At 57.1% G+C, this 25,862-nt stretch overlaps 1 protein-coding gene across 2 annotated transcripts in view; it reads right to left on the reverse strand.

The window, feature by feature from the left end:
• VAV2 (vav guanine nucleotide exchange factor 2) overlaps positions 1 to 25,862 on the reverse strand; it is a 193,300-nt gene that overhangs the window by 147,201 nt on the left and 20,237 nt on the right. For both annotated transcript variants that reach the window (XM_058524427.1, XM_058524428.1), the window contains exon 2: positions 4,736 to 4,852. In XM_058524427.1, the coding sequence (XP_058380410.1) occupies positions 4,736 to 4,852 (117 nt within the window). The remainder of the gene's footprint in view (positions 1 to 4,735; positions 4,853 to 25,862) is intronic.

The raw sequence follows: 25,862 nt of genomic DNA on the forward strand, positions 1-25,862 counted from the left end.
TATGCCGAAACAGCACACGGAGGGCCCTCTTGTTCTGTAAACAGGAAGAATGCCATGGGATCAGCCCCCACTCTCTGCAGTGGTGTCCCCGGGGAGAGGAGCTCAGCATCTCCCTGAACAACTGGAACTTTTGTTGCAGTGGTACTTTCACAGCGCAGGATCCCCCCACCACAGAATCACAGAGGAGAGGCTCAGCATCACGGCTGAATGGTGGGCCAGAGCCGGCCAGCTCCAGTAAAAAGTTCTAGAGCTTTCACCTTCTCACTCCATTTTTCTACCATTAACTGCACAACAGCTAATCTGGGTGTCCCCTTAGAGGGCTAAGCCATGCAAGTCTTTCTCTCCATTTTATCTCAAGCATACTAAGTGCTTAATTGGTAAAGCACTTGGTAAATTAAACGCTCATGGACGGATAGATGGACAGTTGGGTGGATGGGGGAATGAATGAATGAATGAATGAATGCCTTTTCTCTTCCCAAGGAATGCCTCCGACAACATGAGAGACTTGGGAAGCTGAGAGGCAGCTGTTTAGAAAAAGAACAACAAGAAAACTCAGAATCCAGACAGGATCTGAACACCACAAACCTTCTTAAATAATAGCAAAAAAAAAAAATCTGGAAATTTCTAAATCAGCCTGGGACTCACTAACCAGCTGTTCCACAAGGATCCTTTCCACTCTTGAATCCTGTGAACGTATGTGGAAGACAACTAGGCAAGAAGCGAGAAAGAGCCCTGCCCCTCAAATCCCGGCCCCCTATCCCACCCCGCAGACCACTGCTAGTCGATCCTAAACCCTTTCCTACCAACCCTACAACAAGCTTCAGCGTCACTCTCAACACAGGCCCAGGCAGGTCCTGGTTGGCAGAGACTGGAAATGGCCCTAAAGATCAATCCTTGGCCCCTCTGGCCTCCTCCACCCAGAGACGACGGGTCAATTCCAATCCCACAGAGCTCTGTGATCAGCAGAGGGACAGACGCAGCCTTCCCGCTGGCTGGGACATGTCCTCAGTGGTGGGGTCAGACAGAGGGCAGAGCAGGTGGTCACATCTTCATGATCTGATGTCACTGAGGGCACCGCCCACTTCTGGACCAGCAGTGGGCCTCCCTACTGGGCTGGGCTCCTGGAAGGCAAAGGCTGAATCTGGGCGCGTGGGAATCATCAGTCAACGTCCCTGAAGAGAGGGCTGGGACCTTCACTCTGTCTCTGTGCCTAGATGGTACCATGCACAACGACCTCCTTCCCAGGCCCATCCTCAGAAAACAGCACCTGAGTCAGTCTCTCCAGACCTGCTCTCACCATCACCAAGCGGGGAGGACCAGGCGGCCGGAGCCCCGCTCCGCCGTCCACTGCTGCACCCTGCCCAGGCCGCACCCCAAGGCGGGAGTCCCCGTGTGTCTGCACACCCGGGCAGAGCAGGCCGCGGTGTGGCAGGAGGGCGCTGGGACTTTGAGGTTTTGTTTTTCCAGGGAATCCCGTCCCTGGACATCAGGCGGGTCTGGCCGAGCAAACAGGCTCTGGTCAGTGGGCCCCGGGTGGCGAGAGCACGTCCACGAAGCCCAGGCTCTACAGGCCCCAGGTCAAATACAGCTTGGAAGTGCTAACCACAGGTTTACCGCATAAGACAACCATGCAGGGAAGGAGGAGACTGATAACATGGGCACCTAGCCAGGTGGACAGGGAGGACGAGGCGGGAGGCGCCGGCACGGCGGGCGGAGCGGATTCTGCTTCCACTGCCTCCACGGCCACCAGCGCCAGCACACAGTCGCAAGCGGCCCAGTCCCCAGCCGGGAGTCCTTCACACACAGGGACGGCACAGGCCACTCCCCTGCGGCCCAGAGGAGGCCAAAGGACCAAGGAGAAGCACGGTGAAGAACAAGAGGCGCCTCGGGGACCTGCGCCAGGTGCCGAGGACTCCGCAAACACCACTCTATTTTCTGCTCAACAGACCCTGGAGGGTGGTTTTCTCATCACCGATTTACAAGTAGGACTTGGAGAAACTGAGTCACCTGGACACGGCTGCCCGTGACCCTTGTGATGGCAGAGCTGGGACTCAAGGGTCCATGTGCTTAGCTACCTAGATCCGTCTTCCAAAGGTGCAGATCTTAAGTCTGTACAAATAAAATAATGGAGAAAAGCATAACGGAGAGGCGGCTGCCACCCATCTACGAAGGTCTAGTTTCGTTTCAACCAAACCCCGTGGGGTGGTAGGAGTAACAATGGTGGCAGCGACCCCCAAGTAATGAGCATCCACTCTGGGACGGGTACCCTGCTAGGGGCTTCCCACGCGTTCATCCTCCTGGTCCTCTCGACCAGCTCCCACAGCCATGCAAACCAAGGACCATGACTGTGCCATCTGCCTCGGTCGTCCAGCCGGTAAGCGGAGCCGGACTGTAAACCAGGTCAGTCTGACTCGAGGGTCCAGTGTGAAAAGTGGCTGCAGGACAGGGCAGCTCTGAGCCGTCACACACACTGCCCCCAAGCCCTGTCCTTCTCGGAGCCCTGGGTCCCCTACACAGGGCATGAGGCTGAACCGAGGCCTCCCGCAGCTCAGCACCGGGGTCTTGGCGGGGAGGTCACCTCCATTCCTGGCACCCCACGATTCATGGTCCAAATCCACTGCCCATTCCCAGTGTCCCACAGCAGATGCCACAGCATGGCAAAGCACCGCCACTGACGGTCACAGTGCATCATGGGCAGCAGAGGCCAGGGCGAGAAGCAGCCCCCATGCGGCCCCTCCATGAAGCTGGCACATCTACCATGGGACCAAACTGCCTCACTGGAACCACTGACGATGAAGAGGGGCACCCCACTTGCAAACTGCTCGGCCACATGGTTGGTGGGTCATGTGACAAGAGTTTAATCCAAATTTGTGTACATCTTACATCATTGCTTTCGGCTGGAGCAAACTCAGAGGAAAATGGAATTATAGACTCTGCATTTTAACTGCTGGCCAAGAAATGGGTTTGGCCAGGGTTTATCCTGTCTTTTTCTCTATACAATTATTTTAAATACCAGTTGTGCATATGTGTGTGTGCAAGTGTGTGAGTTGTGAGTATGTGCAAGTGTATGTGCGTGAGTGTGCAAGTGCATGTGTCTGTGCTCTGAAGGCCCTTCTCCTGAGTCCAGAGCCTTCAGCTCCTCCCCTGCCCAGGCACTGCTGTTTGCAAGGAGAAAGAACAGGAGAGAGGTCCCAATCCATTTGAAAGCAAATCTGTGGGAACTGCGAAGCCCACTTACGGGAAAAGACCAGCATGCTCCATTCAAGCTTCAGTGGCTCTCGCCCCAGCAGACATGCCCCTGGGCAGAGGGAAGCCTGGCGCCTCGAGTCCTAGGCCGGTGCACTGCAGCAGGACGGACGTGGCTGAGTCATTTAAGAGAGGAACAGAAACCTCTAAGAACTGGCTGATTACACAAAGACATGGGCTCTTGAACAGGTCTCCGAATCTCATTTCCAGAGAATTTCAGAACTCAGGAAGAGTACCGTCAGGCCCAGGTGGCTTACGGGAAAGTCTTACTTATGGATGCTAATTTCACACTTTATAGCACTTCAAATAAGGGTTCCTCTTGGAACGGACTTCTCAGCATTTGCAATTGCAAGTACAAAATTCCCTTTGCGTTTCATCAATCATGCACTCATAGAACATTTCCTCAAACACCAAGTCCCTGATAATGGTCCTCAGATAAATTAGGCAATAAATATCTTCTGATATTTCCCATCAGCAGGTGGAGACACGCTCCTTGGGGAGTCTGGGAAGCGGCCGTTTCGTGGAGCCTGGGCCAGCAGCAGAGGCAAGGGCCAGGCATGCTCCTCCAAAGGCACGCAGGGACCTGGGGGCACCTGGACAACAGGGGGCACAGAACCAGGTCTGTGCACTCGAGCCCTCAGACCCTGATATCAACATATCCTCGTCTTGATCCCATCGATCTAAAAGGAGTGACCTTGGACCTGCTGTGCTCTCAGATGGCGCGTGACACCCTGCACTGGGACTCTGAACCCAGGCTCACCAGGAAGCCACGAATGAGCCACAGACCTCCTCGCCCCCGGCCTTTGTACCTGTCCAGCCACAGGTACCCCTCATCTGTGCAGCAGGGCTTCCACAGGACAGCTGCCAGGTGACACTTCCTGAGAACACAGGGAGACTTCCCGGGCTGTTTGCCACGGACCCAGGAGATTGCCTCCAGGGACCCTGGGGGCTCGGGTAATCACCCCTCCTTGCCTGACACCTGCTCAGAGCCCAGATAGCGCTGTTGTTGCAGGTGTAACTTGATGGCTCCTCTCACGGAGTGCCACAACAATAACGTGTCATCTCAGCCAGCCCTCAGGAGCTGGTACTAACATGGGCCCATTTTCCCATGGAGAATCAGAGACTTAGGGCAGGAAGGAAGCTCTCGGGGTCCCCAGCTAGAAAGGCAGGGCCAGGGCCCGATCCCCAGTTCTGTCCTCGTCCACATCCCACTCTCCTTCCGTCCTCCTGGATGTAAGATACCCAGCCTCACCCTGAAAGGTGCAAGAGGAGGGAGGGGCCTCCCTGCCGCCTCGAATGTGCTCCCTCCCCCCCCCACTGCCGTTTGTAACACAATCCAGCCTGCACCTGCCAGACACAAGGACGGAAGGACGCCCTCGGCTCTGTGCTGGAGGGGCCAGGCCGTGCTGTTCATTGGGCCCACTGCCGCTGAGCCGGCCCCTTGGCCCCCACGCCTGGGTGACTGAGACTGGAGGAAGAGGCCACTCACCTTCCCAAAGTCTCGGACGTCGAAGAGGTCGAAGGGGTCAAAGAGCTCGCTGTTTCTTAACCCAAATTTGTCATGGCAGACTTTCAGGAAGGTGCGGATATTCTTCAAGCACAGGAACTAGAAGAGAGAAGGGAAAACGGTTAAACCCGTAGAGTCTGTAAGGACAGTGATGATAACAGCAGCGAGTTTTTGCTTCTGTGTGCTAATATGGACAAGCATTCCCGTTCTGAGAAGACTGCTGGTCTGGACGTCACAGACGGGCCTGGCTCGCCTTGGCCATTCATGACCTCTGCACCCCTGTCCAGGGGGATCCGCACGTTTCAACCCTGACAACCACGACTGGAACAAAATGTGCCACCTGGAGTCAACAAGGACGGAGCACGAGCACACACACGCACCATCTTCCAACCCACCACACAGGCCCAGCCCAATTACTTCACACGTGGCCAAGCCGACAGCCAGGACCCGCCCCATGAGGCCCTGGTGGACCACGGGAGCACACGCCAGCCACAGTGGGGGGCCGGTGGGGCCACAAAGGCCAGAATTCCTAGATGAACATCCAGGGTATCTCTTCCACTGGGTCACCCAACATCTGAGCTCCCAGCCTGCACTGGGCTCAGAAGCGTGACTGGCCGGGAAGGCCCGCAGAGGGAAGGGGGTGAGCAAGACCGCCGGCTTTCAGTTCCCAGAGCGAAGGAGCTGGTAAAGAACTTATGGGGCAGCAGGCGAGGCGGCCTGGAGTGCAGACTTTGGAGTCACTCGGGCCCAGGTTCAAATCCTGTCCACTGATTCTAACTTTCGGGACAGAGGAGAGTGGCTTAGGCTCCTGAGGCCTGGTTTCCTAAAACAACGTGCCTCGCTGGGTTAATTGTGTAGCCTGATGGCACAGAGTGGGGTTTTTGGTATGCGGGACCCGTCAGCCCACCTTGGCCAGCTCAGCGTGGGCATCCACAAGGCAAGGGCCAGGACACACACAAGGCTGAAGAATAACCCAGGACTTCAGACCCATCACCCTCATCAACAACTATTCTCTAAGGGCGCAATGGCTCGAGTTCAAGAGAGCCTGTGCCTGCTCACCGAGAATCCAGAGGAATGGACAGCTTCAGACCAAGGACAGGCCAGAATCAGACGCTGCGGCAGGCCCAGGGTAAACCAAGCTGCACCAAGAAGCCCCTCAGGGCACGGGGCTCCTCGGCCAAGACGTGCATCTCTGCCCAACCACCGGCTCCCAACAGGCAGTGCACCCCACCCCAGAGCACCCTCTGTCTTGGGCTACTGCTCCCATCCTGGATGAGACTAGTCACCGGTCACAAAGACACTGACTTACTTGCTTTGTCATATATTATTCTTTGTAGTGCGTGTGTGTGTGTATCCATATCTTTGTGTGTACGTATCTGTGTGTATATATATCTGCGTGTGTGGCTGTGTAAGTATATTTTTTTCTGAACACATGAGAGCAAACTGCAGACATGACCCCCCTTCACCCCCAAACATCTGAGTGTATTTCCTAAGAACAAGGACACCTCTTCCATAATCACAGCACCCACGTCAAAATCAGGAAATTAATGTGCCTACCACACGTTACCTCATCTACAGTCTGCACTTCCTTACATTCCTTCATCGTAGGAAGATAAAGGACAACCAAAATGTCCTGATAGCAAAAAAAAAATTCTCCCCTGGGGTCCAATCCTGGCTCACACACGATTTTAGCTGTCATGTCTCCATGAACCTAGAACAGTATTCTCCAACAGAACTTTCTGGAATGATGGAAATGTTCTGCATACAGACTGTCCAGTACAGTAGCCACTAGACACATGTACCCAGTGAGCACTTGCAATGTGGTTAGTCCAATGAAAAACTGCATTTTTAATTTAATTTTATTCTAATTAATTTAAATTTAATAGCCACATGTGAATCTAAAACACTCCTCAGTCTTTGTCGTCCCTGAGCTGACATTTTTGAAGAATACAGACACAAAAGAACAAATATTGTAGGATTCCACTCATACAGGGCACTTGGATAGGTAAACCCACAGAGACAGAAAGTGGGATGGTGGTGCCAGGGGCTGGGGGAGGGGATGGGGGTGAGTATTTAATGGGGACAGAGTTTCGGTTTGGGATGATGAACAAGTTCTGGAAACAATAGTGGTGATGGTTACATAACACTGTGAATGTACTCAGTGCCACTGAATCCTACACTTAAAAACCTCTAAAATGGTAAATTTCATGTTTTGTATATTTTACCACAATAAAAGAATTTAATTAAAAAAAAGAGAGAGAGATGAACAGAGCCACAGGGAGGAGACCATGTGACCACAGAAGCAGAGATTCGAGTGACGCTCCCACAAGCTAAGGAAGGCCAGAGATGGTGGGGAAACCACCAGAAGCTGGGACAGAGTCCCCCTCGAAGCCCCCAAGCCCCGAGTCCTACTGACACCTTGATCTCGGACTTCCGGCCTCCAGAACCAGGAGAGAACGCGTTTCTGTTGCTTTAAGTCCCCCAGTCTGTGAGACACAAACATGCTGCCCCAGCTTGCAAACTGTAGAGTGAGGTCTGACCAGGGCGACCTGGCTCCCCTCATCCCGGCCTGTTTCGGACCCTCTCCCTCCCACCTGCCCGCCCTGCAGGATGCGCTGCAGCTTCAGGCCTGGCTCCACTATTTTCTGCACATCACTCGTCTCTAATTTCCACTAGGCATTTATTTTAATTCCTCCTCAGCCTCCCATTTTTAGAGTTAATTACACAGGTCCTAACCATAATCGCAGCCGGCAAGGCCACGCTCCCTTTCGGGGCTCGGAGCGGCCAGGCACCCCTTGCCCGGTGGGCACAGTGTCTGCCTGGCCTGGCTCCACCCCACCACAGCCACTCAGGCCCCTAACCTTCCAGAACGGCTGCCGTGCAGGTCCGGGCCCACCCCAGGCCCCCAGGCTGGTCGCTGCAAAACTGAGGCTCACAGAGTCAGGCTTCAGGGAGAGGGAGACGGCGAGACTGGGAGGAAGAACCCGGACCCGGCCTTCGGCGCCGGTGAAGGGGCAGCCCCCAGGGCCAGCATCTGCCCCCAGAGCTTCCTGTGCGCCTGGCACTGCACGCTTTGCCCACCTGATGCGTTTATTCCCCACCCTCCAATAATTCACCTCATTTTACAGGTAAGGAAACTGAGGCACAGAGAATTAAGAACCTTGGCTCCCAACCAGAAGGGGGCAGAGCTGAGACCTGAACCCACGTCTGCCTCAGAGCTGAGAAGGCCCTTCGAGAGGACAGGGTCTACCTCCAGGCAGTCCGTGAGTCCTGGGTCCCTCTGTCCTGCACTCTCATTCCCAGCATCCCTTCACCCTCATAAGTGACCTGGTTTGAGTGATGAGTGATAGGGTCACTCTGCTCATCCCCCTCCTTGTACAGTTAGGGAAACCGCCCAGAGATGGAGAGGGAGCAGAGCCAGGAAGGGCCAGTCCCCATGTCTGGATTCCTGGCCCCCCTCTCTTCCCATTAAGCGGGGGAAGCAGGCAGCTACTGTTCCTGCTGCTCGAGTCCACTCACCTGTCTTCCAGCCCCCTCCCTCCCAACCGGCCCTGGGCACAGGAGGGCGCAAGGCTGGGGCCTGGCCGGTCAGAGCCTCACGGTCACTCACTTGCAGCAGGGCCTGTCAGATTCTGGGAAAGAGACTCCTTGAGCAGTGAGCCTGCAAGAGGACACAGGCCCGAAGCGGCTGCAGGCACGTGTCGGCCACAGGCTGAGTGACAGTGGGCAAGAGAGGGCCCAGACCGTGGCCAGTGCGAGGCTGGAATCTGCTCAGCCTTGTCCTGTGGCCAGAGGAGGCCCGACGGCCATCATGTCCCTGTGGCTTCAGGGGCAGGTGCATTCTTCTCTTTTCTCACTTCCCGGGCCCTCTACAAAGGGCAGCCGCTGGTTCACCAGCGTCTCGACGGGAACACGCAGCCTTGGAAGTCCAGCTAAGTGGCCACAATAAGGATCTGTCCCTGGAACACTGGCCTCGTGACAAGCGGCCCAGAACTGAGTGAGGCCCTGCTGGGGTGGCGAAGAGCAGGGCCCCCGCTGTGTTTGCTTAGGGCACTCCGTGGGGCGTGGGCTGGCCCACCTCCTGCCCCCCAGCCCTTGGCCTCAAACAATCCCCCATCCAGGCCTGGCTGCTGTGCCGAGAGGCAGGGCAGCCTGTGCACTGGACACGTCAACCTCTTCTCTCTGGCCCATTTGTCAGCCTCTCAGACCTAATCGGGCTGAAATCAGATTAACGAGAGGACACAGGCTCCGTGCCGAGCCGCCCACCTCCCCAGGCGCAGCAGGACAGCACAGCTCGGGCTGCTGCTCACTGTCATCTGTCATTCAGCTCTCGCGAGGCCCCAGCACAGGGATCCGGGACGTGAGAGGCAGAGCAGGGCCCTGAGAGCCAGGACCCCGTGTCTGAGCCTCAACGCCCCACGGTGGCCCAGCTCAAGTGGCCTCACTATGGCCACGTAGCAGTCAACCTACTGAACGGGGAGACACTGCCAGGCACAGCCCCACCCTGCCGAGGAGATGGAGGCCCTGCCCCACCGGGCTGGGCAGCCTTCAGGCGACTGTGGCCCCTCCATGACCCCTCACCGGGCTCACTAGTCCCCCAGGCAGGGCTGGAATGGGAAACAGGACAGCCCCCTGCCCCCGGAGCTCACACCCACCCAGCAGCACCTCACAGGCTGCTCAGGTATCTGAGCTCTAAGAGGCAGGTGCAAAAGGGGAAACTGAGGTACACAGAGGTAAAGACACTTGTGTGAGGTCACATGGCTGCAGGCTTCAGACAGGGATTTGTGGTTTGAATGCAGGCGGCCTGGGCGCTGACCACTGGGCAATGGAGGGAGGGAACAATGGGCTTGGTGCTCACCGAGAGCCGGGCAGCATGCCGATGTGCTCCAGGGCACAAATCCACTTCACGCCTGCAACGGCCCCATCAGGTATGACACGCCACCGCTCCATTCCACAGACAGACAATGTGAGGCTTGGAGCACTTACAGCACGGATGCGCCCAGGGTCACGCGGGAAAGGTGCAGTTGGGATAGCGGCCAGAGGCCCCTGCCTACGGTGCAAGGGAAGCCCTGTTGCAGCCGAGGACAGTGGCAGAGGGCCAGGGTGGCTGCCCTGCCCCTTGGAGCCCCAAGGGCTCTGTGCTGGGCCACAAGGGAGGCGTCTGGCACCGGAGGCTGCCCTCTGTTGGGTGTGACCTACCACTCTGGTGCAGACCTGGCTCCTGGTTCACCCCCCTGCCCACTGTGTGTGCTGGGGCAAGTCTCCCCCTTGCTAAGTGAGGGGCCGTGCTAGGGCTCCGGGACCCTCCCAGCTCTCACCTCCTGGGCATCTCCATGCCATGGCTCAGGAGAATCTCAAAAGCTCCCACGAAGTGAGGGTGTCCATGACGCCAGGTGCTGGCTAAGAGCTCCACCGTGCTGCTCACAGCAACCCGGGTCATTACAGCAATTCCTAATTTACAGATGAGAAGACTGAGGTTCTGGGAGGTTACCTAGCCTGCACAAGGTCACCAGTAAAGATCTGGGACTGCTTAACCTCCAAGGCCAGACTGCTGACCTTTAAGCCATCCTGTCTATTCGTTTCTGAGCAGGGAGACAACATGATTTTTTTTTTTTTTTTATGAAAACCATACTTGTAGGAAAATTAAGTCTGGTGAGGGGTGATGGGGAGACAGAGGGTAGGGGCCCAGCCTTTGGGCTTGACAGGCAGGCCCCACTCACAGAAACCAGGGCTCAGGCATGTGGCTGGTGGAGTGGGGGGAGTTTGAACAGATTTCCGTGCAGATGGTACCTGACCAGCACATGCACACCACTTCACAGTTTACTAAGACTTTCCCTTTTACATCTGCATTCGCTCCACCCCTACAATGGACTTTTATTTTAAGCCCCCGTTTGCAGATGTGGAAACCAAGGCTCAGAGAACTGGCGAGGAGGAGGGTGACCTCTCAGGGTGCCCTCTGACACCTTATAGGGCCTGTCCCAGGGGAAGTCCCTTTGGCTGTCCCCCAGCTATGTCAGGAGGCTGGTGCCTCAGCTCCCAGCAGTGATGCTCAGCCAAGGTGGCCCCATGGGGAAAGCCCCTGGCTGGGCTCTCGAGATCCCTCCGACCTTCCCCAGCCCCTGTAAATTGTCACCGACATGCAAAGCGCCTCTCGGGGCTCTGGCTGGCGTCCCTGGCCCACTCACTCCATCACACAGTATCCCCATCCCAGGCGCCGGCACGCAGCCTCCAGGGCAGGGCAGGAGGCACAGCTCCACATCCCAGCCCAGACCCCGCAGCGGGCACGCCTGGTGTAAGAGCCCTGGCCTGGCTGCTGGGCTGTGCCTACACCAACTCAACAGCCACTTGTCTTCTTTGCCCCTCAGTTCTTCCATCAGTAAAATGGGTAAAGAAAATCCTGCCCTCTGACTTCTAGGATGCTGGGCCCCTTGCCCAAGATAACTGCTTTAAGAAGTGACAGTTGACACTGGGGCCATCTCCCTCGGGAGGTCCTACGACTTCACGCCCTGGGAGAGCAGAGGCAGGCTCCGGCCCACACGGCCCCTCCAGGCCCTGCGATCTGCACTCGGGGCCAACATCCCTCCTGGACACAGTCAGCTGGCACTGAGGAGTGGCCACACCCTGGACGGACCTGAGCCCTTCACTCCCACCTCTACTGGCCTCTAATTACCAGCCTAACTCCTCAAAGCTGTGCCCAGAGGCTGGGGGAAGAGAGACCACAGGCCGGCCAGAGGCCTCCAGGAGATGACCAGTCTGAGGCTCTCTGCTCACAGCCAAGCCAGTGAGCCAACGGGGAGATGAACAGCATCCTCCCCACGCGCCCCCTGCAGGAGAGACCCCAGGACCCCACAGCCCCAGAGAGAGACCGGGCACTTCAGCTTCCCAGCCATCCAGAGAGTAGGAAGTTTCTCTTCAAACCTCTGCATCTTTCCGAGAGATGCAGGGTCTCCATGTCTGAAGTTCATGTTCTACAAGAAAGGCTCCAGAAAGCGCCATGGACAGCACTGTGTTTCCTTGTAATATCTCAACAAGTGGCACCAAACTGTGCTCCACGATGACAAAGCGCAGGCCCCCACTCTGCTTCCGGAGTGATCTTAACCCCCTGGGGCCACGCTGCGGAGCGCCCATCAGACGCTCTGACTGGCAGCTGACGATGCCTCTGATCAATAAAAAATGGGAGAATGAATTAATTTCTTGTTTTATTTATGCTGTGCTCATTCCAAAAACCACTTTAAATGGCTTCATGACTATTTGATAGATGCAGCTTGCTGGAATGGCTCTTTCACATTTGGGCCCTTGGGGTAAATAAACAGTTGGCCTTGAGGTGACACGTTGGCCAGATGCTCCTAGGAGGCAGAGGCTGAGACCATCTTCCCCCCACTGGGTCCCAAACACCCTGGATGATGACCCAAAGCAGGGGCTCAATATCTAGGAAATGAATGAATGAACGAATGAACGTCTATGAAGCATCTTTCACTGACGTCTTTGAAATGAGCCTGCTTGTCCCCGAAGCAGTGGTGATTCCATGATGGGGGTGATTCCGGGCCCCCACAGACAGCTACTGCTGCTTGATGAAGTGAAATGCCCCTCCCTTCCAGAAGCATCTCTTCCAAAAAGAAGCAGGCAGGTGGAATTTGGGGTTTGTCCACGGCGCCTTATTCCTGCACACATCCATACGTCCGCAGGCCTCTAAACACCAGCAGGGTAGGGCCCGTCAGCTCTCTACGCCCAACAACTCCAGCAGGTCGGGATCACTTATCATCCGTTTTACAGATGAGGAAACTGAAGCTGGGGAGGGCTGGATCTGGGATTGGAACGGCCCACTCCACAGCATGTGGCTTCCCACGCTGTCACAGGGCCAAAGCCACTGTGACTGCCCCAGCACTGAGCACAGGGTCTCCCCAGGGAGAGCGCCACCGTGGCTCCAGCTCCTCCGCTGCTCCAGGCAGGGAAAGCGCAGGCCCAGCTGGGGATTTATCGGAGGAGCGTCGGGGATTCGATTATGTCTGGGCAATTTAACATGAACGCTTCCTCCACTCGGGCCATTTCCTCAGGCGCACACGCACCGGAGGACAGAGGCGCGAGCAGGCGCCTGCAGGCTGACTGTTGAACTCGAACCGTCTTTGTGCAGGCCCTCGCCCAGTCTCTCTGCGCCCGGCCAGAGGGAGGGGCAGGGGTGACAGCAGGAGGAGGGCAGGGTTTGCTTTGTGCACATGGTCTGCCAGGGGCCGGCCTCACCCCACATCAAGGGCAGGCCACATTGGGCATGGCAGCCACCGCTCACCGTTGGGCAACTGAACCCACGGCCGCTAGATTTTGTCACCCAGAAAGGACCAAGTCAGCAATGTGTTTTGTTTCACTTTTGGTGAAGGTTCCTAGCATTTTAAGTCTGCTCACGCTCAGCTGCGATGAAACATGGTCGGGTGGCATTTCTGCTTTCTCCAATAACAAACAGGCAGGCACCGAGCCCGCTAGGCATTGCGCGAAGTCGTTCATGTTCATTGTCTCGTCCCTCTAACATGATTCGCGAGCTATCACGCACCCTCGTTTCACAGCTGGAGAAACAGCTTGGGGATTGCTGGCTCCAACAGCAGTGAGGGGAGGGCCAGGTCTAACCCAGGTGGTCTGGTCTGGGCCTCACGGTCTTCACCTTCTGCTATTCTCAGGGCTGATTCCCGTGTGTGCCCGGCTTTGGGAATGAGCCCTGCTGGAGACCAACAGCTCCTGGCAAGCACCAGCCAGAACCAGCAAGAACCAGCAAGCCAGTGCCTCATGCTCCCCACCAACTGCCGGGCCAGTCTGTCTGTCTGTCTGTGTGCAGCCCCTGAGCCGTGGGAAGCAGGTTCTGAAAGGTTAGGAAGTCAAGCTCTCCAGCGGAAGGGAGACACACTGGCAGCCAAGCAGAGCCGGGCTGTGCCAAGCTAGCAACGGCTGCAAAACCGTTCCTCCCCATCCTGATCTTAAAGTACTTCCTCATCAACACTTGAGGGGAACCTGACCAAGAAAAACAATCCTGGAAAAGTACTGACTTGGAAGTCTGAGCAGAGCGGGCAGGCAGCTGCATCCTCATCCAATCCACAGTCAGCAGGCACATAATAGGCACCTACTGTGTGCCAGGCCCTGCCCTGGGATGCCAGGCTCAAAGAACATAGACGAGGGGGCGTCAGGGACTTCTCTGACCCACGGCTGTCTGAGGAAAGAGTTCATGATTTCCTCCCAACACCTGGATGGAAATGGTTCCCACCAGGCCTCAAAAGATCCGCCACTCTAGCTAACGGCCTGTTTGAGCCAGAGGGATAAAGAGCGGCCCACGTTATCAAGACTTCAAGGTCGGGGTCAAGCCAAAGATTTTCTACAAAGCCAGCAGGAAATTGCTTTTCTAGTATTTCTCTGTGCAAGCATCTTCCCTGAGCCGGCTTCTGAATGCCGGAGGGTTCAAATCCCGCTCTCCCGCTGCCTGGCTCCTCCAGGCAGGCACGGCTCAGAGAGATTAGCTCAGCCGCTGCCCGGGCATGCACCCCCCGCCCCAGAATCCGCAGTCTCTCTTCTCTCTTCTACACACTGGCCCACAAGCCATCTGTGAGGCTGCCCTTTGCCTCTGCACTTCATTTTCTCCGTCTCTTCTCCCTTCCGGAAAGTGGCCTCGAGGTCAACATCAGCATCCCCACGCTCCTCCGAGCTCCTCTTCTCCAGTGCAATTTGGGCAAGCCAAGCAGAACACACCCGGCTCTTTTAGTTTTCCCGTTGCCCGCTGAAATGAACGCTCAGTGCATCCCATAATGGCCCGCACGCACCAGTTTATCGCTCTCCAGTCTGACTGAGCGAGCTATTATGCCTTCCCGTGGTGCTGAAAATGTTGAAGGAAAAACCTGACTGTAGCACCAGAGAGCTGCCGGAACAGGAGGGCAGCGACCAGCATGCTTCCACGTTCGGAACCCCAGGCAAACCCAGCCCTTCTCGGTGACGACACAAGTGGGCACTGGGCTCCTCTGCAGGAGGCCCCACGCCAGCCACACGTGCAGCCAAGTGTCAAGGCTCTTCTTAGACAAGTTGTTAGATGGGCAGCCTTTCTATGGGGGCTGGGGGGCACAGGTGAGCACTTGGGGAAAGTCAGAGTGGCAGGGGAAGTGGCTCTGAGTCACTTTTCACTCCAGAAGAGACTCTCCCCATGTCCCCAGTCAGAGCCCCTGCTGGGGCTTGCCAGATGCACCCGCTGGAGACCCCCATCCTCCCCTCCCAGGGAGGCCCACAAAGCCCCAATCACAGGCGGCCGCAGTCACCCACCGGGGCAGGGCCCAGACCCGACTGGGCAGCCTCACCTCCTCCCCCAGCAGCAATGTGCTCCATGAGGTGCTCAGCATGCACACCCAGGACCCGCCACGTCCCCTCTCCAAGCCTCAGTTCTCTCATCTGTCAAACAGGGCTCAAGGTGATACCCACAGCAGCCGCCACCATGGGCGAGTCACCTCTCCGATGCCAGGGAGCAGGCTCAGACCTTGAGGCAGGTCAGCTCCGCTGACATTAACACGATCTGGGAATTACAGACATGATCCCGTTTGACAGATAAGGAGATAAGGAGACTGAGGCTTGAGCAAGTCATCTGCCAAGTGTAGTGGCTTGAATGGTGGCCCCCAAAATGACATGTTCACGTCCTGAGCCCCAGAACCTGTGAATGTGACCTTATTTGGGAAAAGGATCCTAACAGATGTAATTAAGAGTCTCGAGATGGGATCATCCTGGATTAAGGTGGGCCCTAAATCCAGTGACAAGTGTCCTTACAAGAGACACACAGAGGAGAGACAGAGAGAGAAGAGGAGAGGCCACACCAGGATGGAGCAGAGACTGAAGGGATGCGGCCACAAGCCAGGGAGAGCCTGGGGCCCCCAGGAACTGAGAGAGGCACGAAGGATCCACCCCCCAGAGCTGCCTAAGGGAGGATGGCCCGGCTGACACCGTGATCTTGGGCTTCTGGCCTCCGGAACTGGGAGACAATGAATTTCTGTTGTCATAAGCACCCAGTCTGTAGTCACTTGTTACAGCAGCCCAAGGTCACCAACTGGTCGGAGGCAGCCCTTTTGCCCTGAACCACTTGCTCCATGACCTCAACACAGGCCCTCGGCGAATGCTGGGGGAAGGAATGGATGAATGAATGAATGAATGAAGGGGGTTTGGATGAGCAACCGAGGCAAGAGTCCTGGTTTCTTCCACCTGTCCCAGCTCGCCACCATTCACGCTGCTTGCAGGTTCCCCACCGGCCCCACTCCACTGGGAGGCCCTGGACCCTGGACCTGGCACACTGGGGCCCTCAGCAAATGTGGTTTTGACCCCTCAGGTCTGACCTAGTACCCTTTGGGGGACAAGGGCCCCAGAAAGACTCCCAGCCAGGTGAGGAAGTCAGGAAGTGGCTGTGCTGGGCCCCAGACCCCCCCCTTGCCGCCTCCCTCTGAACATCACAGTGCCCTGCTCCAGCCTCAGACACCCCTGAACAGGGGTGGCGGCTCAGGAAGACCCAGCCAGCTTGCAGGCAGAGAGATTTGGATTCAAATCCTGAACCTTCCCGCCTGCCAGGCCCTCCCTGGGAACCCCACTCTCATGACCCCAGCTTCAGGCTGCCCGCGCGTCTCAGGCCCCAGACCTGCCTGTCCAGCGGCTGCCTCCACGTCTCTGTGGAAAGGGGCCAGCTCCAGTACCCCAAAATCAGGGGACCAAAACAGGCCTGTGGTTCTCCACCCCAGGTGTCCCCCCGCCATGAAAGCCCCCCCACTCACCCAGGAGCTAGAGCAGCACCTAGAGGCAGCGGGGACCCTTCACACTCACCCCTTACACCCAAGCACACGAGTGACCGCCTACGTGTGACAACCCAACGCGTTACATGCGGCATTTTAAGGTCCCACCACCACGAACACCAAGGGACCCAAAGCATCCTTCTCAACGAGGCGCGAATGCTGCAGAAACCACCGCGCGAGGCAGCACGGCCAGCGCTCAGGGGAATCGCTCCTCAGGCCGGCACATGTCATTTCGAGAAGAAAGAATAAAATGTCATGTTTGGCTATCATCCCCACAGCTCCCGGGGTTTCTGAGAAGCGGTGTGGGCCCCCACGACTGCCAGCGTCCCCCCAGAGACACACACCACAGCCAACTTCTGTCTGTCCGTGCCTCTGCCCGCGGCCACCTGCTCAGGGCCTGTGGCTCTCACAGGCACGGCCGAGGCTGCTGAATCAGCTCTGTCACCCAGCGGGGATGCGGGGTCACTGCAGAGCCAGCGGCCAGGCCCCATGAGGAGCAGTGCTCCTGCGACACCCAAACTGGAGGGAGGCCCTTGGGGCTGCCTCGCTCTCTGCAGGCACCACAAGGCCTTTCCAGAAGCATGTCTCCCCAGATGCTGGAAATGACCCGAAATGCCCAGGGCAGAGGCAGCCCACAGTGGATGCTCAGTGAAGTCCGAGCCAGTAAACGGAAGCATTCCCAGAAGGCTTCAGGGCGGTGGGGGACTTATCCCGTGGGGAATGGAAGGCACTGTAGCCCCTGCTCTCTCATTGGCTCCCAGAGCCACCCCTGTGGGCACACTGCTGGGGGGGGAGGTGTGCATGGGGGTGTGTGCAGGTGGGTGTGCACGTGCGCTGTACGTGTCTGTGTTATGAGTAATAAAGCTGAGCACAAACATGTCTGCAGGTGGACAAGGATGGAGAGGAACGTTTGAAGTCCAAGCAGGTGCAGGGTTAGCTGGAAACACATTTGTCCTGTTCTAAAATGCACTTCATCTTCATCACACCGCCGTTTGGGCGCCGTGAATGCAAGTTTAGCCAGGCACACGAAGGGGAAGGCACCTCCTCCTCCTGCTGCCCGACAGACACCCGCGCTGCGGGAGACCAGGGCGCCCTGCCGGCCGGGCGCAGGGGCCAGGGCCATGCCCAGGCTCCGGCTGCGGGGAAGACGCAGCCTCCACAGGGAGCGACGCCGAGGCCCTGCCTCTCCGAATACCTGGCCGTGGGGTCCGCATCCTGCGGGGAGCCCGTGCCCCTTCAGGGTCACAATCCTCCATCCCATCAAATATTCACTGACTCGTGCCCCAAATATTCACACGTCATCTACAGCCTGGGTTGTAGGGACCCCACGGGGAGCCACACCCTGAATGAAGAAGCTGAGCTGAGGCCCCAGCTGCTGATGCCAACACCAGGGGCCCTCACCCTGGGCCTCCACTCCCTGGGCCTCCCCAGCACATGGGACACCCTTTAAATATTAAATCTCAGGCTTGGCTTCTGAAGTCACCTCACTGCTCATCACCTGGGGAAGAAACTGTGCTCGAGTCAATCCAATCGCCGCCCTGTCCATGGCTCAGAGACAGCAGCCGAGGCCTCCAGCAGCAGTACAGCCTTGGTCTCCATCTAGGTGAAATGCATCATGGGAACTCTCTGGAATCAGGACCCCATCTTACCACTGCCGGGGTGGGGGGTGGCACACATGCTGGAGACACAGCTACACTCGGAGGGAAGCTTGCTGGGTGACCCTGGACAAGTCTCTGCCCCCTCACTGCCTCAGTTTCCCCAATCCAGTAGCCCTGAATGCAGTCCCTAGAGTTCTGAGGGGCAAACCCCCTCATCAGTTCCTGGGGGAGAGTGGGGAGGGTGGGGACTCTGCAGCTGCAACACTGGCCTGAGTGAGATCCCACCGCACTCATTAGGATGGGTAATATCAGAGAAACAGCAAATAACCAGTGTGGGCGAGGGTGTGGAGAAACTGGAATCTTGTGCACTGTTGCTGAGAAGGCAAAACAGTGCAGTTGCTGTAGAAAACAATATGATGGTTCCTCAAAAAATTAAACGTGGAATGAGCAGACGACCCAGAAATCCCACTTCTGGACATAAACCCAAAGAATTGAAAGCAGGGCCTCAAAGAGACATCTGTACACCCATGTTCACAGCAGCATCATTCACAGTGGCTAGAACATGGAAACAACCCAAGTGTCCATCAACGTATGATGCATAAACAAAGTGGGGTATATGCATACCATAGAATATTATTCGGCCTTAAAAAGGAAGGAAAATCTGACACATGGTGCTCCATGGACGAATCTTGAGAACCTTATGCTCAGTAAAATACACCAGTCACAAAAAGACAAATAGTGCATGATCCCACTTATATGAGGTATGTAGAGGAGTCGAATTCATAGAGACAGAAAGTAGAACGGTGGTTACCAGGGGCTGGGGGAGAGGCAAATGGGGAGTTGTTGTTTAATAGGTAGAATTTCAGTTTTACAAGGTGAAAAGAGCTATGGAGATGGATGGTGGTGACGGTTGTACAACAGTGTGAAGTAGTTAATGTGCACTTGAAAATGGTTAGGATGGTAAACATGCTAAGTATATTTTACCAAAATTTTAAAAAAAAACTGATTTGAAAACCTCAGGAACTAGATGGCCCCAAGGTTCCCCCCAGCATGAGACCCCACCGGGATCATGTGACTCATCTTGGGCCTCTCCCGGTCCAGCCCCTCAGCCCTGCAGCCGGCAGCCTGGAGGGAGGAGGGGCAAAGACAGCCTCGGTGATGGACCCAGGGGGTCTGGGGCCCCCCAAGCAGCCGTGACACTGGCCTGCCCAGGGCGAGGGTCTTGCATACTCTGGTTTCTCCCCTTCTGAGTTGTTTTTTCCCCCAAAGTAGAGGCATTATTTTAGGATTTCCTAAAAGATATCTCCACTCTGCATTGGGTCTGGGAGGAGTGGATCACAAAAACGTACTAAAAACACAGCCAGGCAGCCAGCACAGCGAGTTTCTGAGGAAGCCGCCTGCCCCACAGTCAAAAAAAAGTGAAAATCAACTCGAGAGGCTGCACTTTCTGGAAATTCCAGCCGCACCAGCGCCAGGCCCCAAGGGCAGAGCGCGAGGGGGCGTGGGGAGTGGGGAGCGGGGGCGCCATTGTCTGCCAGGGAGCAGCTGGGCTCTCTCCCCTGAACCGGGGTCAGGAATGTTCGCAGCTGCAGACTCACCCTCCACCCCCACCAGGGGGGAGCCAAGTGGGGAGGGAGGTTGCGCCCGAGGCCTGGGGCAGAGCCCATCCAGGGGGACGGGGGGCGGGAAATGCTCCGGTCATCCTGGCACAGGAAAGCTGAGCCAGAGCTGGTATTTCAGCGGCTGAGAGCCAAGCTCCAGCCCTGGCCCCACCTGCTGGGGCGGAAGGTGCCAACTCACCTGCCCACGGACACCCCGGGCACTGGAGTAGGCCAGGACTCAGGCCACAGCCCATCCCTCTGGTCGTTCACGTTCCTGAAGGCCCGGGCCCTTCCGGTGCTCTCTGGGCTGGGATAACCCTCACTTTACCAAGTGGGGAAACCGAGGCCCAGCCTGGCACTGAGGGGGCTCCCCCTGCACCAGCTGCCAGCAGATCCTGTCCGATTTTAACAGGGAAGGAAACGTACCTGGGACACCACTCCACGGGATAAAACTATGCTTTGTCTTTTCTCCCAATACAGAAACAGCCTCTCCCAGCTAAGAAGGAAGTGAATGAAATGACCTACACGGTCTGCCGCCTAAAGCACCACTTACATTCGGGGCTTTCTGTGCAGCCTCCTGACTCTGCATTTTATTTATTTTTTTAATTTTTAAAATTTTTTTTTTTTACTAAATTGACTGCTGGAATAATACGCAATTCTGAGTCCTGGCATCTCCTCATTGGCAGCATAAGCGTGTTCCCCCCACTGCCTGACATGCAGGGCTGGGGGTTTGGGAATCTCCCCCTGGCCCAGGCCACTCGTTCCTCATCCAATCCCCTCCCGTTGGGCATTCCGGTTGTTTCCACAGTTTCACTATTGTATTTGCATGACAGTGCACAGCTCTGCTGCTTAGAAGCTTTTCCCACAACTGAGCCCAAGGCTTCACCTCCACTAGAGGGTGCGAGAGATGGGGCCACCATACGTGACTGTCACAACCCAACAGCCTTCAGCTGAGATGGAGTTCACCAAGTGAAAATAGTTGAGCCAACGAGGACCTCAGAAAGCGCAGACATCCATCACCCACCTCCATTTGTTCATCCATCCATCCATCCATCCATCCATCCATCCATTCATTCATCCATTCATTCACTCATTCATCCATTCATCCATCTGTTCATTCATCCATCCATCCATCCATCCATCCATCCATTCTTTCATCCATCCATCCATTCATTCATTCATCCATCCATCCATCCTTTCATCCATCCATCCATCCATTCATCCATCCATCCATCCATCCATCCATCCATCCATCCATCCTTTAAACGGTCGTCAGGCCCCACTTCGTGCCAGGCACAGGGGCACCAAGAAGGAAAGCACATGACCTCGCCCACCCCCCACAGGAAGAGACAGTTAAGCGAGGCTCCCAGGCTGGGCCTGCAAGGTGCCCGCCCACCCCGGGTGTTATTTTCGGGAGGAGGGGGCGGGGGCGGCCAAGGGAAGTGAAAGGGCAGTAGAGCGGCTCCGAGAGGTAAGAACAGGGGTGAGAAGCAAGCGCAGCACAGCAGCTGCAGACCACAGGGGCGGCCCAGGGCGGGCCAGCGGGCAGGGACCGAAAGGCCAGCTCAGAGTTCAGAAACCACAGGTGGAGCCTCTTCCGTGCGGACAAGAGATGAAAGCGCAAACCCAGAGACCCTCACCACCTGGGCTGGACGAGGGACAGTCAAAAGTCTCCCACAGAACCACCCAGGCCCCAGGGCCTGTCATCTCAGGCAGCTGCAACACAGGAGGCCCAGGCCAGAGACAGCTGCGAACATGGATCTAGACCCTGGTGCCCCAACTGGCCCCACTCCCGGGCTTCTCTCCACCTCTCTCCCATGTCCACCTCTTCCACCCCCCGCCTACTCTGGCTAAAAACACCACCTACTCCTGGAGACCTGCCCGCACCCGCCCTCCTGGGGGCGCCCACCCCTCCATCACACCTCTCCCACAGCCCCATCACACTTTGTCCTGGAGCTCAGCTATTCAACAAGGCCTGAACCCTACAGCCCTCCCCACCAGGAGCCCAGGGCCTGAACCCTACAGCCCTCCCCACCAGGAGCCCAGGGCCTGAACCCTACAGCCCTCCCCACCAGGAGCCCAGGGCCTGATACCTACACCTTCTCTCCACCAGCAACTCAGGGCTCCTAGGCACCAAGTACCCAGAGAATGTCTAGACAGAAGAAAGAGGAAGTAGGGTGCAGTGGGTCGAACTGTGCTCCCCCTCAAAAAAAAAAAAAAACTAAAGATATGTCGGTGTCCTCCCCCCTGGAACTTCCGATTCTGATCTTATTCGGAATAAGGGTCTTTGCAGACGTCATTGAGGTAAAGATCTCAAAATGAAACCATCCCAGTTTAGGGTGGGCCCTAAATTCAATGAGCAGAGTCACTCTAAGAGACAGAAGAGAGAGACACACAGAGCAGAGGCCACGGGAAGACGGAGGCGGGGACTGGAGAGAGGCAGCCATAAGCCCAGGAGTGCCTGGGGTCACCAGGAGCTGGGAGAGGCAGGAGGGACCCTCCCCTGGAGCCTCCGCACGGTCCTGCTGACACCTTGATTTCAGACGGCTGCCCTCCAGAACGGAGAGAGAATGAATTTCTGTTGTAAGCCCCTACTTTGCCAGCCAGGGCTGCCCCTGGACACGCACACACGGGGAGAGCCCCGATCTCTAGGCCATCCCTTGGAGGCGTCTCCTCTGCCCAGGGCCTGTGCTGCTCATTGCTCCACTATCACGGGGAAGCAGCAGACCAACAGATCACCCAAGCATGGGGCCGAGCTGCTCTCTGGGGCCTGATATTCCAGCGCTCCATGACACCAAACCCTTCCTGGGAGAAACCGCCTCTCACAGTGATCCATGTCGCTGGTGCACAGGGAGGTCAGAGCCGCCCCTCCCAGGCCCAAGCTGCACCTAAAAACTTCTGATCTGTGGGGAATTTCATCATCCCACAGCTTCAACTCTAAATCATGAGAGACTGAAGACTTACTTCCCGCCTCCCACTGGTCCCTGGGGAGGCCTCCACCACTGGACCGAGGCCAAGGCAGGGGCCAGGGGGCAGCCAGGGATGCTCAGGACACCATCAGAGCCGCTCACCGGGGAGGCTCACCCCGAACGCTGGCCAAAGGGACCTCCAGTTGGGAGAATCGCTCCACGAACCTTCACTCCAAATTCTGTCTCCACATAACCACTCCAATTATTTCCTCGAGCCAGGAAATCAGCACCGATCTGACAGAGGGAAGGGGGAGTTAAGTGCATTATTGTGCCTCTTCACACCAGCAGTCACAGAAAAGGGAGGGGCCTCGAAATCAGGGCGCCGTGCTTTCCTCTCTCCCGACGGTTTACGCCGGATGTTCTGCCAGCCCGGCGTGTGGGCTTCGTCTACCTGACTCTACAACACCCTCGGTTCAGCAGAGGAGGCCCCAGACCCGGGGAGAAGGGAGGGTAGCCGCAGCTCCCTCAAGCAGACAGGCTCTTCATCGGTAGCACTGAGAGTAGCCACGGCCATGCCAGGCCAGGGAGTGAAACCCCCCAGGGCCCCCGCCAACAGGGTGGGAGCAGAGCTGGAAGCACAGAGCAGGGAGGTCGTCTGGGGGTGGCTTGAGCTGGCCTTGGAGGAGCCCCAGCAGGGGGGAAGCAGGAGGCAGGTGCTCGGAGAGGCAGAACAGTCACACAGCTGGGTACTCGGGGCGGGCTCCAAGGCTGACCGCAGACGCCTGAACCAGGGAGGCAGATAAGCAGAATGTGTCCCCCTCCACTGCCCACAACCCGGCAGACATCACTAATCCATCTGGCCACCGAGCAGCCATGCCCACGTACCCCGCCCCATCCTTCTCAGTGCAGCTTTCCAGGCAGGCTGGGCCCAGGACCAGAGCCTGGACCCTGCCAGTGAGGGCTGAGGGGCAGCTGTGGCCAAAGAGCCAAGGGCAGCGGAAGCAGAAATGAGGAGCGCGAATGAAGAGTATGGTTCTCCATTAAACAGCTTTGCACCCGGAGCTGGTCGGGGTTCCTCTGACGAGAACCAGGGCTGGGGAATGCTGCGGTCTGGAACTACAGGCCCCACAAAAGGTCTGGACTCCCCTCTCCACCCTGGGTGGTCCTCGGGGGACCCGGGATCAGGGGTACCAGCCCCTTCCCCAGGCCCCGCACTCAGGCTGGAGCCACAAGCCTCCTTCCACCGCTCCAGCGAGGCTCTGTAAGGGCCCCTCCCCACTCCTGACAGGGAGCCCAGGGCTGGCCCGGAAGAAACTGGCCAGGAGGGCACGGCAAGGCCTGGCTGGCTGACCACCGGTTCCCACGGAACAACACACAAGCTGCAGCTGGTTTCATTCCCCATTTCCAATCCCCACGCCGGCGAGTCTGGAGCCCTGCTCATCCAGCAGCACCCTACTCCTTAAAAAACACAGACAAGTCACAGGTGAGCGCCTGGGGAACAGGCCACTGAAAGCCATCCAGGAACCAACACACCACAACCCAATGAGCCTGAAAGCACACGGAAGGGCAACCTCGACCCTCAGAGGTTTCAGGGAGCTGAGTCACCCCTTGCTCTAGACCCATCCTTAGGCCTAGAGTGGGAAAGGGGTACCCCCCAGAAGACCCCCCAATTCCTCATCCCACAGGGGTCCATGCAGATCCCCAGCATTGTCCTCCTGACGGCTTGGTCCTCGGACACCCCCTCCTAATGGCCCTCAGCCACCATCGTCCCCACCTGGGTGGCCTCATGGAAGCCAGAGGCTGGGCAGGGACACAGTAAAACAAGCCAACCTAGTGCTGGAGGGTGGGAGGAGCAGGCAGACCACGGGGAGCCCCCAACCCCAACTCTGCCCACCAGCTGCCCTCTCTGACCCTCATGGACTCCCAGGAGCAGAGGCTCCAGAAGACACGGCTGGGCACAGAGAGGAATGAAGAACAAGGAGCCATCCCCCACCTCCACCCCCGGGCACAGGGGCTGTGGGTCCTCTGCAGAGCGGTGCTGGGTGTAGAGCGGGCTTGTCCCCACTCTCACTATCCCCTGGGCACCTGGGCTGCCCAGTGGGCCCGCAGGTCAGGGTGCCCTGGGATGCCAGCCCAGGCCCTCCCTCCCAGCTCCATCTCTCCAACCACAGCAGGGAGAGGCCCCGCCCCGCCCCCTGCAAGGCTCCGGGGGGCACCGGGCTCTGGGCCGTGGGCACCCACGTTTCAGTGATGATCTTATCAACATGGAGGACACTAACCACACCATCCGGGATGAGCTCTGCCAGGTCAATTAATTCTTTGAACAGTTTTCTAAGGTCACTGTTTGACTTTTATTTTTTCATTTGTTTCCACTTTCAGTTTGCTTTTACACGTTATCTCCTCTGCATTCTATGACCCTGGAGGTTTGACTCCACAGATCAGGTCTCCCCGCGCTTCAGGGCACCTTCCTGTGCTCCTGAGGCTCTTTTCCGGCTGTTTGCTCTCTCAGCCCTTATTTCTCCAGAGCAAATTCTGCAGATCTCAGTTTCGCCAAGAGATTTGATGTTTCATCCATTTTAGTCAACAATGAACGTTACCGTGGACAGTTCTCCTGACGGTCACTTTTATTTCTGTATTGATCATTCCCACCAGTAAGAATCTTGTGAATTATTTAAAGGCGAGAGTATTTATTTCTTGCAGCAAAAGCCCTTTAAGTGGTGCAAATGAAATGACAGGAACCCAGAAGGCTGGTTCCTCTCCCTAAGTTTACGGCAGACCCACTCTGCAAACCCCATGGGGACACGGGGGTAGGGGTGGGGAGCCTTTCCCTCGAGACAAGCTTCATCAGGAGTCAGCACCAGGAGGCATGGTGAGAAGGGCATTTCTTCACTATGGATTAATTAATAATCAATGGATCAGAGACCGGAGCCCTCAGCCAAGGCAGCAGCCAGGCCTCCCCAGCACGGCCAGGACAACCCAGGAGGGGCCACTGGCCAGAGCAAGGGAGGGAGGGCCCACATGCGGGGAGGGTCGAGGGCCCTGGGTGGCCCAGGACAGCATAGGCCTGGCCTCGTGAGCCCAGGCTTGCTAAGGGAGGGGCCCTGCCTCAGACGTGGGCCGGTAGACGTGTCCCCCCACCCTAAGTTGGCCAGCTGGGCCGGGCCTTTCGGCAGGGAGCTCTGGAGTGGCCGTCCCTATGGCTGCACTAAACAGGA

The sequence above is a fragment of the Diceros bicornis genome, chromosome 28 (assembly GCF_020826845.1).
Source record: "Diceros bicornis minor isolate mBicDic1 chromosome 28, mDicBic1.mat.cur, whole genome shotgun sequence".
Lineage (NCBI taxonomy): Eukaryota > Metazoa > Chordata > Mammalia > Perissodactyla > Rhinocerotidae > Diceros > Diceros bicornis.